Raw genomic sequence first — 16,734 nt, 5'->3', positions numbered from 1 at the left:
GTCCATTTTTGGCACGAGCTAGGATCAAGGCGTTCAAATGGATTATGTCGATCGACGATGAAAGTGACGTTATTAATATCAAGCTGTTTTACGGAGCGAAAGTGCAAATTAGGATTTCGCGCTCGATGAGAAGTAAGTGTACAACATTTACATGTAAAAGTATTTCACCTTCTCAGTCTATAACACTGCTCGGGATTGCCCGCTTTGATCCCGCACAAGAAAAAAAGTGCGTGGAGGGGACTAACAAAGTTAATAAATTTTGGAAAATTTCGGCGACAAAGTGGCAAAAAGCGCAGAAGACGGCTAAAACAGAAAAAAAACCCACCCTTTTGAGTTTATTGCGCTACAAACACAGTTGGCTTTCTTTCCCAGAAAAGAGAACTGAATGAGTATCGTGACAAGTCCGCAAAGAGGATGTGAAAAAGACAAATGTTTTGCATAGAGCCTGAATAAAATATACACACATCCTCTACCAGTGTTGTTATGTATACAGGTGACTACGGATGACTAAGAATAGATAAGGACTGCACGCTCTCCATTTCTGAATCATCTCCAGCAGCAGTGGGAGTCAATTCTTCGAAAGCTCGCGATAGTAATGGAGGAGCTTTGAACATTCTTCTTTTATTACTTTTGTGCAACACTGCGGTGTCTGCCCAGCCTATCGCGAAATTTTTTTCAAGATCAAATACTTCAATCTACTTTAAAATTGGAAAGACATAAAACCGGTCATAACACTTTAGTAAAATTCGAAGAAAATAGTTTTCAAACTTTATAGACATGCCGCTGAAGATGTTAGAAATAATAACCACCGGTTCAAAATATTTTCTCTGTTAATTATTAAAAATGACTTGTTTTGATTCACTTAAGACTCTTTTGCATATTCTATCCACGTTTAATTCTTTCCAGCTTTCTTCAATAGTTTGACTATCTGACCTTTTAAAAAACCCCTCTGAGGATTTCTGTTAAAATATTTTATTGGATATTGTATTTATTATGTGTTACCAAGATGGAACCAGTCACTCATTTAAACAGCTGCACTTGAAGTTAAGAGTAGTGTTTAGGTTCATTACGTGTTAAACTTTTTGATTTTATAACCATGGTTACCGCTCTTCAAACACTTCTTTAAAGGGTAACAAGACACGATTTTCACTTCTGATACGTCCAAACAGGTACGGATAAACATTTCGTTAGTCACAAGGTAAGGAATATCTTTATGAGCTACTTGTAATATAAATATTGCTTTGACTAGTTTTACTAGTTGGCAGTCTGGTTTCAAATATCATTTATGTCGCACAAGTGCGACCTCCATGACTCCGGTGGTGTAAATGTCGCGACATATTTGTACGACAACTTATGACGCGACCTAAAAAAAATAAGGCCACAGTGCGACCCCTGCCTTATGGGGGAATTAAGAACGATTTTGGACAGAATACCGAGAGTTTAACTGAATGAGAATTTCATATATTTCCTTGCATTCTTCAGTTCAAGGTTACTACAAACATAATCTTCATGTTGATCATGTACAATGCTGTTCTGTCGTTCAAGAGAATTTTTTGGTATATAAGGGATAAATTATTAAAAGTTTGTATTTCAGAAGTGATCTGACATCTTTGTTGTAATTGACACTCCGTCACAGTTTGAAATACGTACATTATTTTTAATCTCGACGATTCACTTGTACATAACACAAAAAAATACAGAATTAATAATGCGAACTTAAACCCGACGAAACAAAAATACAACGAAAGGAATACGAAAAGCCACAGAAAAATACAAACGAAAGCTTAACTACTTACAAGATCTGTACGGCACTCCGGAATAACAACGACTGAATAAAAATTACAACTACGATGTTATATAGCGGATAAAGGCTAAAACAATAGACTAAACAAGGCTACACAATACTCAAAGGCGATTACATGAAACAACGCTGACAAACTTAATTTACATTTTGACAGCACGAAAAAATACAAACTAATAAATACAGAACTGAACTATCGAGACGAGAACTATTTAAATTAATTACAATTAATAAAGACGAACGACAGAACTGATAAAAAAAAATAACTCTCGTGGCTACATTTGTCGTTAGCAAGTCTGTAACTTGTTTAACCTGCATCGCAGCTCAGTCATTAGACGAGCACACTGATCCACAAAAACAATGAAGCAAACTTTTAGCACGTCTCTTCACAGGCGGCCCAAGCGTACTATATAAAAGACTCTCCAGGGGATCGTTAGGAAGGTTGTGAAGTTTGCCTTATTGTAAAGGAGGATTAGTCGGGTATCCCATTAGCCCTTGCGCGTTATTATCGAAGAGAAGGTGTCACATTGCATCGAATTCGAGTGCACGCGCTGGAAAGTCGACTGAATTAAAACGGCTGTTTGTCCTTATTCAGGAGCACGGAAGGTGATTTGAACGGTTTTATGTGTTCTTGTAACAGTTAAGTTGACTTATGCACTTTAGTACTTGAACTTGCTCTACTCTAAATAGAAAAAAAAACGCCTTTGTTATGAGTGGTATGCACGACTGAGTGGCTTTGTTTATGCGCTTTACTTCAACGTTTGATTGATATTTGCCTGTTGTGCTATGATTGGCGGGTACTTAAGCATATTATTCCACCTGGCGGTCCCTGAATAATGGCACTTTCAATATTAGCGAAGGTCGCTTTAGCCTCCAAATTTTATAGGAATGTGTGGCCGTTGAAAATTGGAACTGGCTTATCCCAGACTTGCCTTGGGTCTTCCAAGGCTTGGCAAGGTCATCAGTAGGGATGCCTGAGTAATTGTTTTAACGAGTGGTCGTAAAGGGTTGATAGCGGTCTGCCAGAGTACATTTCCTTCAACACTGGCTTTAATTGCATGATAACAAGACTGATTTAAATGTGAGGGAATTTTCTTGAACTTAATGTCTTATCTAAATAGAAGAAGAATTGTATACAGAGTTGTTTGTTTAACATACAATCCAGGAAAATAAGTGCAAGTAATTTTTTTTTCTGAGAGGCAATTGCATAATATAAGGTTTATTTTAAAAGTATTTTTTTTACAGATTTCAAACTAATTGTTGGTATTTTTGTGTGAAAATTCAACAGCAGTAATAAATATTATGCAACAATGCATTATCATCAACCAGTGGGGGTTGAAAATTTGTTAGTATTGCACAGACAAGGAAAATCATGTCAATAATACCATTTTTACAAAAAGTAAGGGGGACAAAATCTAAAATATGATAGTTCTTAATCATTTCAATTGCCCTTTCTAGGTGGATCCTTAAGGTTGCAATTCTTCTAGTCTCAAGAAGTTGTCTTTCCTTAAACTGTTCTGACTCATTCATCAACTCGTTATTCTTCTGAATACTATCAATGTTAAAAGCTCTCTGGCTGCACAGTATTTCAAATTATTTCCTAGCATGTCTTACTTCCTGGAGCAGTTTCTCGAGTTCACTTATTTTCTCATGTAGACATGATATCTTCACTTCAAACTGTTGTTCATGTTAAGCTCGTCCTCCTTGCTTTCCTGTGGTTCTTGATGGTTAACAGAAAAATCTTCATGTAGTCGAGTACTTTCAAATGGTTGACAGAATTCAAGCTCATCATCTTCTGCAACATCGGTATCTGTAGTTAAATTTAGTTTCCTCGATGTTTTGCTTTTGATTGTGTCCATGGCTTCCCCTCTACAACAAGGCCTCTTTCTTTCCTTTTGTTGCGCCGTAAAGCACAAACTTTGTGGGATCAGCTCCAGGCTTCAGCCGTATCCTGTTTCATCCAAGGGTTTTTATAAAACATTCCTTCGCAAAATGTTTCTTACATAAGTAGGAATTCTTTCTTAGCGGTTTGTTCGAACGTTTGATCGTAACCAGCCATGTTTGTAGCAATTCCTTGTTCGACAACGGCAACGAGTGCCACGATAATTTCTTTGATTCTTCTTTATTGCGGCGACTGTTGCACCCGTACGCAATACAATGTCTAACCATGACGAGAACACGCTGTATCCTTAAGAAAATGAATAAAAATGCCTCCAAACGTATCCGTTTGCTTCGATTTTACTTGAAAGTTTTACCTGTGTGACCCGATAACCTTGTTTCAAAACTTCAAAGTCCTCTGAGCTCTCGCACAGTAGGCGTAAAGGCGATAAGGGCAACTGGCGCCAAAATTTTGACGTCTTTCCTCGACTGGTGTATCACCCGGCCCGCTTTTGATCGATCAATAGCCTTTGCTATCTGTATTAAATGCCCCTTTTAGTACATCTGTGTAAAGGTTTGCTTCTGAATTAAGGTTAGTATCTTGTGATGGAGTGTTTTCTTTATTTCTTTTGGTAACTCGAGTCGCTTGCCACTTCTTCAGAAGACTGGCTTTTCACGGCGATTTTTCCTTTCGTCGGGTAGCAACTGCAATTACAATTTGAGACTTGTAAGTCTGGCCAGGGAATTTCTGGGATGTTGTCGTTTCCTTCATATTCGTCATATGGTCGAATATCCGAAGCGGCAAGAGACCGATTTTCGACGCAATCGAAGTATTTATTTAATCACTTTCACCAGAGTGTGGTGAGGGTCATACAACAGAGCGAGACTCCGAATTAAGTGCGCCCAATATCCCACCCATCCCACCCCAGGGGAGGACATCCATCACACAGTAATGTCGTGTGTGGGAAGTTAACGCGTCTTACCCCAACCCTGCATGAGAAGGGACCTCCATTTCTTCGTCCCTATCCGAGAAGACTAGAATATCTAACCATTTCTTGATGTTATAGAAAGGTGGTAAGTTCTTCTCAATTATTATAAGACCCTGAGTGTTAGTCCGGCCGGAGTGAAGTCGAAGATTATAAGCAATGAACGTCTTCGATCTTCGCTTTCATCCTCAAGCTGTTTGGGTAAATTGAAAGAATATCACATTGAGAAGCCTGGAAGTCCCGGACAACAAGCCAAATTGGAAAGTTTGATGTAAGTCTGACCATCCAAATCCAACCAGTTGACATAAATTAGTGGCGAACGCGAGAGCATTTCGCTGTTGATCTCAACTACCTCCATCTCGACTGAGTAATCACATGACTAGAGCGACTCGATAATATAGTTCGAAGCGTGGAATTGTAGGATACCTGACTAATCCTCCTTTCCCTATTGTCAAACAACACCGCCTTGGGAGTCGTGCATGTAATTCGACTCGACGCGCTTTGATATTTGAATCCCGTATTAAGGGCAAAAGGATTACGCGTACCTACAAAGCAATTTAGCCAGAATGGATGGTAAAACGGAGCGGCTCTCGGATCGATGCAGCGCAATTTGGAAACTTTTGCCGCTGGAACGGGTAGGTAGTAGCTAAGCGCTCTCGCGGGTGGAAATTTGAGGGAGATCGGTTGACTTTTGTGGAATTTATCGGCCTTCGAGTGGTTCGGGACCGGTTGAAGTTTCCAGCCTTGAGTATTTTTATACACAGTTGACCGGTAACACCACACGCATTACAAAGAAAGTCGCCAAAACAGCGTTAAAGGGACCGTAAATGACAAAGAAGCTACGGAGAAAAGGAAAAGAGAATTCATACGATATATTCCTCGCTTTCATTTTCCTTTTTAATTTTTTCTTGATTTTTTTTATAATTTTTCCTCTTTTACAGTTGACTGTTGACACCGAACGCGTTACAAAGCAAGTCACCAAAACAGCGTTAAAGCGACCGTTGGCAACAAAGCGGCTAAGGAAAAAAGGTAAGGAGACTTGCATGTTTTATTCCTCGCTTTTATTATCCTTCTGAATTTTTTCTTCTTTTTTCTTTTCAATTTGTCCTTTTTTTAACGGTCCACAACTACGCTTGAAATTCGATCTTAATACACAGTACGCTTGGGCCGCCTGTGCTAACATATAAACGCCGAACACCTGCCCAACATTTGGTATCGTTCAAATTTTCAAGAAAACATATTTTTGAGTTTACCATTTTTAATTCATAGCGATGCAGTTCAAGTTTTTCCTTCAAGCGACCACCAATAGTCTCTTTATTTTTCTTGGAAGTATTCTCCCACCATGTTTTTGTTACACTGGTGAGTACAAATCCTCTTTTAAACTTCTTGTATTTCATCTTTCTGGCGTCGTTTCCTCGAAACCATTATAGACGAACTACATACGTTGAATGTCGATCAAAGCAAGTAATCTTTAAGCAGACACTCCCGTTAACTAACTCAAAATGTTTCCTATTATGGAATCTAAGAAACAAGTTATGATGAAAACTGAACAAGCTTTAAATAGTCGTCTGTACAAACTAGTAGACAATGTGCTTATTTATCGCGTTTGCAAAAAAGCTTCCCAGCATGCGCATAAAAGGCTCAAATTGATGAAAAAACAATCAATTAACAGGTGTCGCGGTTTGATAATTATCGCTATGAACTGAAATATTCCCGACATTTTCCTCAATATTTCCTTTCCGCTGATTTACTCACCCGCAAAGATAATTTTGTGCTAATGAAAACCTCTCAGTTAGAATTGAATTTTTAAAAGATGAACATCCCCTCCAGGGAAAACTCGGTAAGGTCCTCATGCAGTTTTAAAATGAAGTTGTTTAGTAGGCCTTCTTTCATCAGTGAAAATAAGAAATTAAGAGGGAGTGGAAACTAAAGAATGTATTAGTTTTGTCTACCATAGGAGACGATTGTCGAAACATTATATTCAAGGACCCAATACCAAACATGGTCATGACAAATCACGTGATCAAAAGTACAGAGGTGCCCAATGAAGGTAGCTGCAGAGTGATGTGTTATATGGAGCCTAACTGTGTCTCTATCAATATTGGACCGGTAGCGGGAGCAAGCCAAAAATGCGAGTTGAACAACGCTACCGAGGAAAACCATACTCCATTTCGTCTTGTCAATAAACCAGATTATACATTTCTTGCAATCAAGGTAACATTTTACATTTTTACGTAACTAGGGGGAGTCAGACCCAGAGGAGTTTGTTTTACTTTCTGGGGCTAAATTGATCTTATTCTTCATACAAGGAAAAGTTGAACGAAGTTTATTTGTTTTTGTCAACAGAATCCTTGCAGTAGTAGACCATGTTTGAACAATGGAACCTGTCAAGCTGGATTCACCAATAAAGGTTTTCGTTGCATCTGTCGGGAAAGATTCACGGGGGAAACCTGCCAAGTTAAAGGTGAAATGCCTGGATTTTGCTACGCGAGGAGTTGCTCGCTAAAGGTCCAAACTTGACTTCAAGAACAAAATATTAACCACTGAAGTTAGACTAAAAAAGAAAGGCCTATAACTATAGCTTTAAACGAACATAGCTAATTATTTTTTTGGAAAAAGAAATGGTATTGGTTAGTGTTCAGAATTAAGTTCAAGTATTGACCAGTGGAAAAAAAAGTGAAGGCAACGAAAAAGCAGTCAACATCTAAACAATTAAAGTTAGTGATTTGTTGGTTTTTTTCTTTTTTTTTTTAATTGATTTTCAGTCAAAAGAAACTGTGCCGAGATCTATATATCTGGCGAAAAGACTGATGGTATGTACACCGTTAAACCGGACAATTTGCCTGCTTTTAATGTGTACTGTGACCAAACAACAGCTGGTGGAGGATGGACAGTGTTCCAGAAGAGACTGGACGGCTCGGTTGATTTCTACCGCGACTGGACCGATTACAAATGTGGTGTTGGTGACTTGAATGGTGAATTTTGGCTCGGACTAGACAAGATTCACCGCCTGACCTCACATGACAACAACATACTGCGTGTAGACTTGGAAGACTTTGAAGGGAATACTGTCTATGCCGAATATAGCGAGTTTCGTATCAAGAGTGAAAAGGACAAGTTCAGGCTGATTCGCGGTTCTTATTCAGGTAAAACGGTATTTTTTTCCTTTTCATTACGACGGGGGAAAAGAGTGTGAATTAAAGTAAAGGTCAAATTCTTTTACAGCAATGGCTTTCTAAGATGGAAAAAATGATAAGCTAAGCTCACCGAAATAGAATCCTAGACAGCACATACCAGACTTTGATGAAACCTGAAAGTGTTCGCAGATGGTAGGTTGCAAAATAAAGAATGCTGGAATTCGGAACCGGAACCAGAATACTCGGAATACCCGGAGTTCCGGAATGACCGAAAAATAATAAATTTTAAAGAAAATAAAAGTAAATTAATAGATAAATAAGAATATTGACGATTAAAAATTAATGGTGAATTCACAACTCAATTAAACAATTTAATACAAACGTTTTGAGAGATTATCAGTTACTCGACACCGTTTCGCGTTTATTATATATACCTTGAATATATATCTTGGAATATAAACCTTGTTTAGAAGAACCCATCACTACAACGTTTGCATTCAAAGGTATATATTCAAGGCATATATAGTAAACGCGAAAAGGTGTCGAGTAACTGACGATCTCTCAATTTTAACTGTAGACGGCTTGTCTTAATAGTAGCTGCTTTGATACCTCCCAGTGTGTGGTTAATAATTATTTAAGGTAGAGTATTAATTTGTAATAGTTCGCAGCTTTTTACAATTGAACTATTAAACTAATTGGAAATGTTGCATTTGTTTAATCTTCTGCAATGGTTCCGGCTGGAAAAGCGTGGCGGCCCAATGGTCATGGCGCCCTAGACATCCTACAGGTGTGTAAATGGGTGGAGGCGAATTTAAAACGGGGAGTAACCATGTGATGGACTAGCATCCCATCCAGGGGGAAGGGAGAGTAGAAGTATATTCTGGCAATTCATGTTGGAACATATGGAATGCCGGAATTCGGAACCGGAACCGGAATACTTGGATACCCGGCATGATACCCGGAATTCCCGGAATGACCGAAAAATAATAAATTATAAAAAAATAAAAGTAAATTAATAAATAAATAAATAAATAAATAAGAATATTGATGATTAAAAATTAATGGTAAATTCACAACTTATTTTTCGTCGCTTAAGGTGTATGGGCTACAACGGGAATTCCGGGTATTCCTGGTTTTCCAAGTATTCCCGTTCCGGTTCCGAATTCCGGCATTCCATGTATTCCCACCTACCGGTTGGAAAATATGGAATTCCGGCATTCCATGTTTTCCCACCTACCGGTCGGAAAACATAGAATTCCGGCATTCCATATTTTCCCACCTACCGGTTGGAAAATATGGAATGCCGGAATATATTTCTACTCACCCTTCCCCCTGGATGGGATGCTAGTCCATCACATGGTTACTCCCCGTTTTAAATTCGCCTCCACCCATTTACACACCTGTAGGATGTCTAGGGCGCCATGACCATTGGGCCGCCACGCTTTTCCAGCCGGAACCATTGCAGAAGATTAAACAAATGCAACATTTCCAATTAGTTTAATAGTTCAATTGCAAGAAGCTCCAAACTATTACAAATTAATACTCTACCTTGAATAATTATTAACCACACATTGAGAGCTATCAACGCAGCTACCATTCAGATCAGCCGTCTACAGTTAAAATTGAGAGATCGTTATGCGATCAGTTGCTCGACACCTTTTTCGCGTTTATTATATATACCTTGAATATATACCTTTGAATATAAACCTTGTGCTGATGGATTCTTCTAAACAAGGACTAGCATCCCATCCAGAGGAAAGGGAGAGTAGAAATATTTTGTCGCTTAGGCTGTATGGGCTACTGGCCTGACGCAGACTTTTTTTAACTCTAATAAGTGCATCTCCATGAACAGTGCTGGTAAGTGTTTTTTTTGGGGGGGGGCGCCCTCAGAGAAAAATGTCGTATTAAATCATTTAATTAAGTTGTGAATTTACCATTAATTTTTAATAATCAATATTCTTATTTATTTGTTAAGTTACTTTAATTTTTATTTAAATTTACTATTTTTCGGTCATTCCGGGAATTCCGGGTATTCCGACTATTCCGGTTCCGGTTCCGAATTCCATCATTCCATGTTTTCCAATCTACCTTTCCAACCTACCTTCGCTATGATCTTCCAAGATTTATTTTGCCCATTTAACGGTGTATAGTAAAACAAAGAAAGTTTGGATGTGTCACTTAAGGTGTAAATGGTGAGTGATAACACGGCTATTTTTTTTTTCTTTCAGGAAATGCCAGTAACTCTCTCCCTCCTAGTCGACCCTTCACCACTAAAGATCAAGATAATGATCATGACAGAAACCGCAACTGCGCCATTGTGTTCAAAGGAGCCTGGTGGTACAATGCGTGTCATGCGTCGAATCTGAATGGCTTGTATCTTCGTGGCAAACACTCCTCCTTTGCTGATGGTGTGAACTGGAAAACCTGGAAAGGATATCATTACTCCCTGAAGAGAACCGAGATGAAAATAAGACCAGTGGATTTCTGAACTATCATGTATATTTCATAATTATTATGAAAACACCGATGGATGTACGCTTGTTAAATTTTCGTTGAACTGTTACGGCAAAAGTTAATGAATTTTCCCTGTGGATGGTTAAGCATATTTATTCTAGCCGTTCTCAATTCATGCGAGTTCCTATCATTGCGATGTTTTAAAAGCCATAGGTAGATTTTGAATATCCAAGTTAAGTTGTACAGCTGCATCTCGACACTTGTTGTTCGTTCTTTGTGAAATTTTAGATAAATATAAGTGTTATTGGTCTTTCTGGAAAAAATTGGTCCCCATGCCTGTTGGCAGCTGAGTTTAAAGTAAGTCTAAATTTTAATTTCTTTTCATACGATAGTTTCCACACCAACCTTGCATAGATAAGCAGAAACTTTTAATTACTTTTCCACTCTCAGTATTTCCTGAAGCTGCGCTATTGCAATTAAAATAGTTATTCTTTCTATACCAGAGCTGTGAACTCTCACCTAGGTATGGGTCCCACTTGGGCAAAGTTTTCAACTTCTCCGGCAAAAAAACCACAGAAAATTTGAAACCGCAACCGGAAAGCAAACTTTTGTTTTCAGCTATCAGGGTCGCACTAGGTGACGACACTTTGATAAACCAGACACACGTTTATCGACATGCTATGGGGAGATAGCAGTGAGCTGAAAAAGGAAAACAAGCGTTAAAAAAATGCGTCCCGTTGAAGCATTGTTAATAACGATCACGGTGATGCTTATTCTTCTTATTCAGTTAAATCACGAGCACTTTTTTGTCTTTCGTATGATCTATGAAAGATGGGTTAACGCCTGAGCGAGAAATCAACGTCAGCGAAGATTACTTCGAGCGCCTTATGCCTGGTCAGTTCCACGACCATTCGAGTCGTTTGCTGTTTACTGACAAGCGATGACAGTTACCGCTGTGATAGCTTTTGTTTAGCCCGAGTTTTCCGAAATCTACCTGCCCCACCCAAGCATTACGGCGTCTTTGATGTTTTGGCCGGTTTTCAAAGTTTTCGCGAACTGGAAAAGTTATGGTCGCATTAGGCAATGTGCCCCGATGACAGATTTTTACATCAAAGTGGCCACATTCACACCAAACTTTGCCAAGTGCCATGCCCTAAGTTTCCTATTTTTTAATGACCTTGCGTTGATTGCATCCGTCCTTTTAATTTGAAACTCCTTTCGCCGTATAAACAGATGGGAATGTTTAAGTAGTTTCCGTTGAACTTCAAAGAGATCTTTACCCCTTCTTTGTTATGGTGGTTAAATATGGTTGATTTGGATGATAATAACACTTCACTGACCAGCTAGCTTATAAGCAGTTGCCTCGTACAGTTTTGATGATTACAAGCTCAGGATTATAAACTTGGGTACGCTAGAGGTCATGTCGCTTGTTGACCTGACCCAGAATAAAGTTTACTGTGGAACCAAACGCTGTCTTATCCTTGACGTCCATACAAGCTCACTTGAAGTAGATCTCCGTGTACCAGGAAATCGTGACGAGTTTCCGTTCTCGCTGCCGAGTTATTTTCCCCCAGTTAATGTTGTGCCGTCTGCGAAGGTTCAGTTTCCCAGTTGGGCGCGAAAACCCATAGTCACAGAACTTTCTAAGGTTGTTTAGATTGTTTTTTATTTGCTTCGTTATGAGTTTCATCTTTTACGTTTTTTAATCCAGGGAGATAGATGATTGTACGTGTTTTTAAAAGAATGTTAGTTTAGCTGTAGAGGTTTGGTCTAATATTTTCACCAGCTTCACGAAACACAAAACGACAAAGTACACAGAGAGTAAGGGACGGAGCCGGCCATTATTTACCACCTGGTGGGGGAATTGTAGGGTTGTAGTTTGTGTCTAGTCTCCCCTATAAGGTTCTGTTGTATTCTAACGATCTCCCGTCATTTATAATCAAAGCTATTGGTGTAAACTGGTTGGCCTGAAGAGGACATCATTACCCCCTGAAGAGAACCGAGATAAAAATAAGACCAGTGGATTTCTGAACTATGACAGTACCAAATCAACAAGAAAACAAGTGTGTCGATCCAACCTCTTTAGTGTTAAATAGTTACTAGTCAGTTGGTGCTTGCCGAAATATTCGTTCAGTTGTTCGCGCTTAGCTTATTTAGAATTTTTCTTGCTTCTTGGTGAGTCTCTCTCTTGAAGTTATTGAGGGATGGATGATGGTTCCTTAGCGCTACGTTCATAGGATAACTACAACTGTAAATCGTCACAAAATTCCAAAACAAGGCCTTTGGAGCTCGAAAAAAAGGCTAGTTAAAAAAGTGGGTAGTTAAAAGTGGGCCTTCCCTTTTTTAATGCTCGCCGCATTGCTTCTTTGCAATTGGTTACGCCACTCATATTAACATATTTAGTATTCTTATCTCTTAGTTCTTAGGGTTTGTTTCTTGTATTTTGTCCATTGCTTCCTTTGTAATTAGGTTTACTTGTTATCTTTTTATTAGCACCAGTTCATTAGTCGTTATCTGTAATTACGTAATCAGTAGCACTTCGATTCTATTTAATGCTCTTTTTTTATTTCAAGAGTTGTAAATAACTGAAGGTCTCTGACCGAAACGTTTTTTATTAAAAATTTTTTATATCTTTTACGTCAGAAGTTGTCCATCCTCGCAATTTTTAAAACTTTCTATATATATATATATATATATATATATATGTAAATCTAAAGCTAATACAATATAACTACAAAAGGCCAGTACACGTTAAAAACACTAGTGAACTAATACAAAAATTACACAAGAATAGAAGATAGAAACGATTCATCTTTGCGCAACATTTCCACTAAGGAGCGCATTCAGTAGGCGGAGCTTAAAGGCGTTTACATTCTCAGCTGCTTTTAAGTCCTTTGGGAGGTTATTCCACAATTTGCATCCACGATACGTGAATGCACTTTGCCCAAAGGACAGGCGGCATCATGGGATGTGGAGCAGATTACATGATCTTGTTACCTTACTGTGAATAGGAGATCGTGGGACAAACGTTTTAGCCAGATATTCAGGAACTAAATTATTTACACATTTAAATACCATTACAGCATCGTTGAAATAAAGTCTCTCCTTAACAGAGAGCCAATTAGGAGATTTTATGCCTTGGGAGATGTGTTCAAATTTCTTAAGACCTAATACCATATAGGCAGCGAAGTTTTGCACTAGCTGAAGGTTCTTTATATTTCTTTGACATGTGTTGGCCCATGCAGTTGAACAGTGATACATTGTACTAAAAAAAAGCGTTCATCAAAAGTAAGAGAGTTTTCCTGTCCAAAAGGTGTTTGATCCTGCTGATCTGTACTAGTTTGAAAATACAGTTAGAAGTAGTTTTGGCAAATGATCGTTATATATTAAGAGTAAATGCCTATAAAAATCCAGCAACCAACGGCCAGAGTGGAAAATTATTTTGCGCTGATATTTTGCCCATGGATAGGTATTGTTATGTAACTAGACGTGATGTAGTTTGTTTTCAGAAAGGCCATCTCAATTTGGAGAAAATCGAAAAAATCTATTTTTGCTGTCGACGACTTCAAAACAGCCAAAATTGAAGACGAAATGGGTCGTTCTCAAAATTTCGTTTGCATGCTAAAGGGAAGGAAGATGGATGAAATATTTTCTGATGCGTCAGTTCATGGACAGTTTTACTTCTAGTTCGGTGACAAATATTCACCTTAGCAGTTATTTGAACAGCGATCAATAATATTTTAGAACTGCTTTATTCTTAACCGAAAGAAATTTATATTTTAGCTGAAAGTCGCGATTAAAATTTTAGGCCTGTGCTACACCTTGGTTTATCCTGAGACTCAAGCCATAAGGTCTTAAGTATTGTACTAAAACGTATGTAAAAACTGGCTTGGGTAATTCAGTTTGCGCTTCACACGAACTCTCCAAAGTTGAACCAAATTTGGTTGAAATTTGAGACCTAAGTAGCGGTTTGTTGGTGTTTACGACGGCTTGCCGCTACTGCCAAAAACTAAACTCGCATAAACTTAAAAGATTTGTGTTTAAAAAAAAAACCTTAATGTCTTACTCTTTTCTGGTTGACTTTAAATTTGTCCTGGGCAATTTGCTTCTTGGTTATCCTTGTTTCTTCTTCCCAAAATTATGCTAACGAGCTCGAAGCAAACCTTAATTCTTACTTCACCCGGGAACTTCAGCAGTCGAGCATTTTATCGGAAATATTAGATTCGAACAATCCTTTTTTTCGATCCAACTTCTAAATCTTGTACGCTTTCAACGTGTAAGCTTTCATAAAGCTCAAAATAATTTACAGGTAAACGCTCCGGTAGTCAAGGGCACATTCGTCTTTACTTATGTTGTAGCGTTGCTGTAGAGTTGCGTGACAGAACAAAATAAGAAACAACGACGCGAAAAGGGTGTTTCCGTTGTTTTCGATTTCACTTTAAGAGGTAATTTTGTAATTCTCTTGCGGCCTTTTCTTCAAATTTCAACTGTCCATCAAGCCGTAAATAACTGTTTTTGTTTTTTTTTTTTGTTTTTTGCGTTTTTTTTTTTAAACCAGTGTTCTAGTCTGCGACTCTAGACATGTTTCGCAATACCATTTTGCTTGAACTAAAAAGGAAAACAAAACTGGGGTCTCAAAAAATTAAAAACTTTTCACAAAATTTAAAACAAACGATTGACAACAATCTCTTGAGTTGATTTTTCTGAGAGACTCTTGCTGCAAAGCGCTGTACTCTTTACTATAATTATGCCGATGTTTCTTGGTTGAGCTTCATAGGCAAGTCTTTCAGACCGGTTAATGTTCTTACACATCACAGATATCGTTTTGAAAAACGCGATTTAAAGTTTCCCCTGACAGGTGCATTCTTTGCCAAAGGTGATCAATAATAATAATAATAATAATAATAATAATAATAATAATAATAATCATGATAATTTAATTTAATTTAGTCCATTTTCACCGCATTGAGTTTTGCAGTGGGGTCGGACTAGAAAGGAACATAGGAACCATTCGTGCTAGTCCATCCTCCCACCCATCCAACCCCAGGGGAGGACATCCATCACACAGTAATCTCGAGTGTGGGAAATTAACGTCTCTTACCCCAACCCTGCAGGAGACGGGACCTCCATTTATTCGTCCCTATCCGAGAAGACTAGAATATCTAACCATTTCTTGATGTTATAAAAAGGTAGCAAATTCTTCTCATTAATAATATTATTAATGATAATGATAATAATAATGATAACAATAATAATAATAATAAAGCCTCTCATATATATAGCGCTAAGCTCGACTAGTTCTCCGTAGCGCTTTAAAAAATTATAGACTAATTAACATAGAAATTGAATTATAAAAATCGCCAATTAAAAAGCGTCTTTGAACAAGTATGTTTTAAGGTTCTTCTTGAAAACTGCAACAGATTCAGATGTTTTCAGGGAATATGGTAAATCGTTCCAAAGCCTTGGGACCGGCAATGGAGAAGGCACGGTCACCATAGTTCTTTCGAAATGTTCTTGGAACCATCAGGAGCATTTCTGATGAGGAACACAGTACACGAGAGCCATAATTCCTTTGATACAACTGTTCAGCAATATAAGTTGGAGCTAAAGCCATGTAGACCTTTATAGACAAGTAGAAGTATTTTGAAGATAATGCGATACTTAACAGGTAGCCAATGAAGTTTCTTTAATGCAGTTGTAATATGTTCCCATTTCTTTGTCAAAGTAATAACTCGCGCAGCAGCGTTCTGTATAGACTGTAGCTTGTTAATCATATAGTTGGGTAGTCAATAGAGAAGGGAATTGAAATTATCCAATAAAATTATTTGGATTTAATGTAAGCATGAATCACAATCAACCTCTTCCTCTTCAATTTGATGTCGGTTTTCGGGATATCAAAGTGCTCATAGATATTCTGAAGCATCTGAATGGGCGTGGACAAAACGTGGGGTAGGCCATGGCCTACCTTGTGACCCATCCTGTGGCCCCAACCTATGGCCCACCCCATGGTCTACCCCATGGCCTACCGGTGGTCAGATTATTAAAAACATAAAAATAAAATCAGTGAGAGTCGAACGAGTACGCTGGCGTACAATGCTATGCCTCTAAAAAGGGTATACTAAAAAGTCACTAACACGATTTTCAACGTCCAAGGGAACGAAACGATGCAAATATTACAGCACTCAGCCTTGAAACATCTTAACTCTGTCTTCCCCACCCAAACACTCAACCATAACGGTAGGTTAATGGGAGGGGAGAGGAGGGGCTTGTATTACGTGGTTGCTGAGGATATCCAAAATGGCGGCTTCACGATCCATAAAGGCTGCCAGCTGGTAACATATAGGGGAGTGCTGGAGTGAAAATGTAATGAACAAAGTTATATCGGAAAACTGTGACATATCTTAGTAGTAAAACGCAAACAGTGCGTGCCAGGCCAATTTTTTAAGTGCCGCTTTACTGTTGTAGAGTATTGAATTTG

At 38.3% G+C, this 16,734-nt stretch overlaps 1 protein-coding gene across 2 annotated transcripts; it reads left to right on the top strand.

The window, feature by feature from the left end:
* Positions 1-4,662: 4,662 nt before the first annotated feature.
* On the top strand, positions 4,663-11,724 carry LOC148734168 (microfibril-associated glycoprotein 4-like). 2 transcript variants are annotated; one of them, XM_088755197.1, is made up of 6 exons: positions 4,663-5,694; positions 5,935-6,024; positions 6,623-6,879; positions 7,012-7,075; positions 7,431-7,811; positions 10,031-11,724. In XM_088755197.1, the coding sequence occupies exons 1-6, from the start codon at positions 5,493-5,495 to the stop codon at positions 10,288-10,290; spliced, it is 1,254 nt and encodes a 417-aa protein (XP_088611323.1). In that variant the 5' UTR covers positions 4,663-5,492; the 3' UTR covers positions 10,291-11,724. The 2 variants fall into 2 exon arrangements, with proteins under 2 accessions (XP_088611323.1, XP_088611322.1); XM_088755196.1 differs by having other exon boundaries at positions 4,666-5,694; positions 7,012-7,129.
* Positions 11,725-16,734: the final 5,010 nt, after the last annotated feature.

This window comes from Stylophora pistillata, chromosome 3 (assembly GCF_964205215.1).
Source record: "Stylophora pistillata chromosome 3, jaStyPist1.2, whole genome shotgun sequence".
In the NCBI taxonomy this organism is placed as follows: domain Eukaryota; kingdom Metazoa; phylum Cnidaria; class Anthozoa; order Scleractinia; family Pocilloporidae; genus Stylophora; species Stylophora pistillata.
Note: the sequence above shows the minus strand (reverse complement) of the source record. Positions and strands in the feature narration are given on the sequence as shown.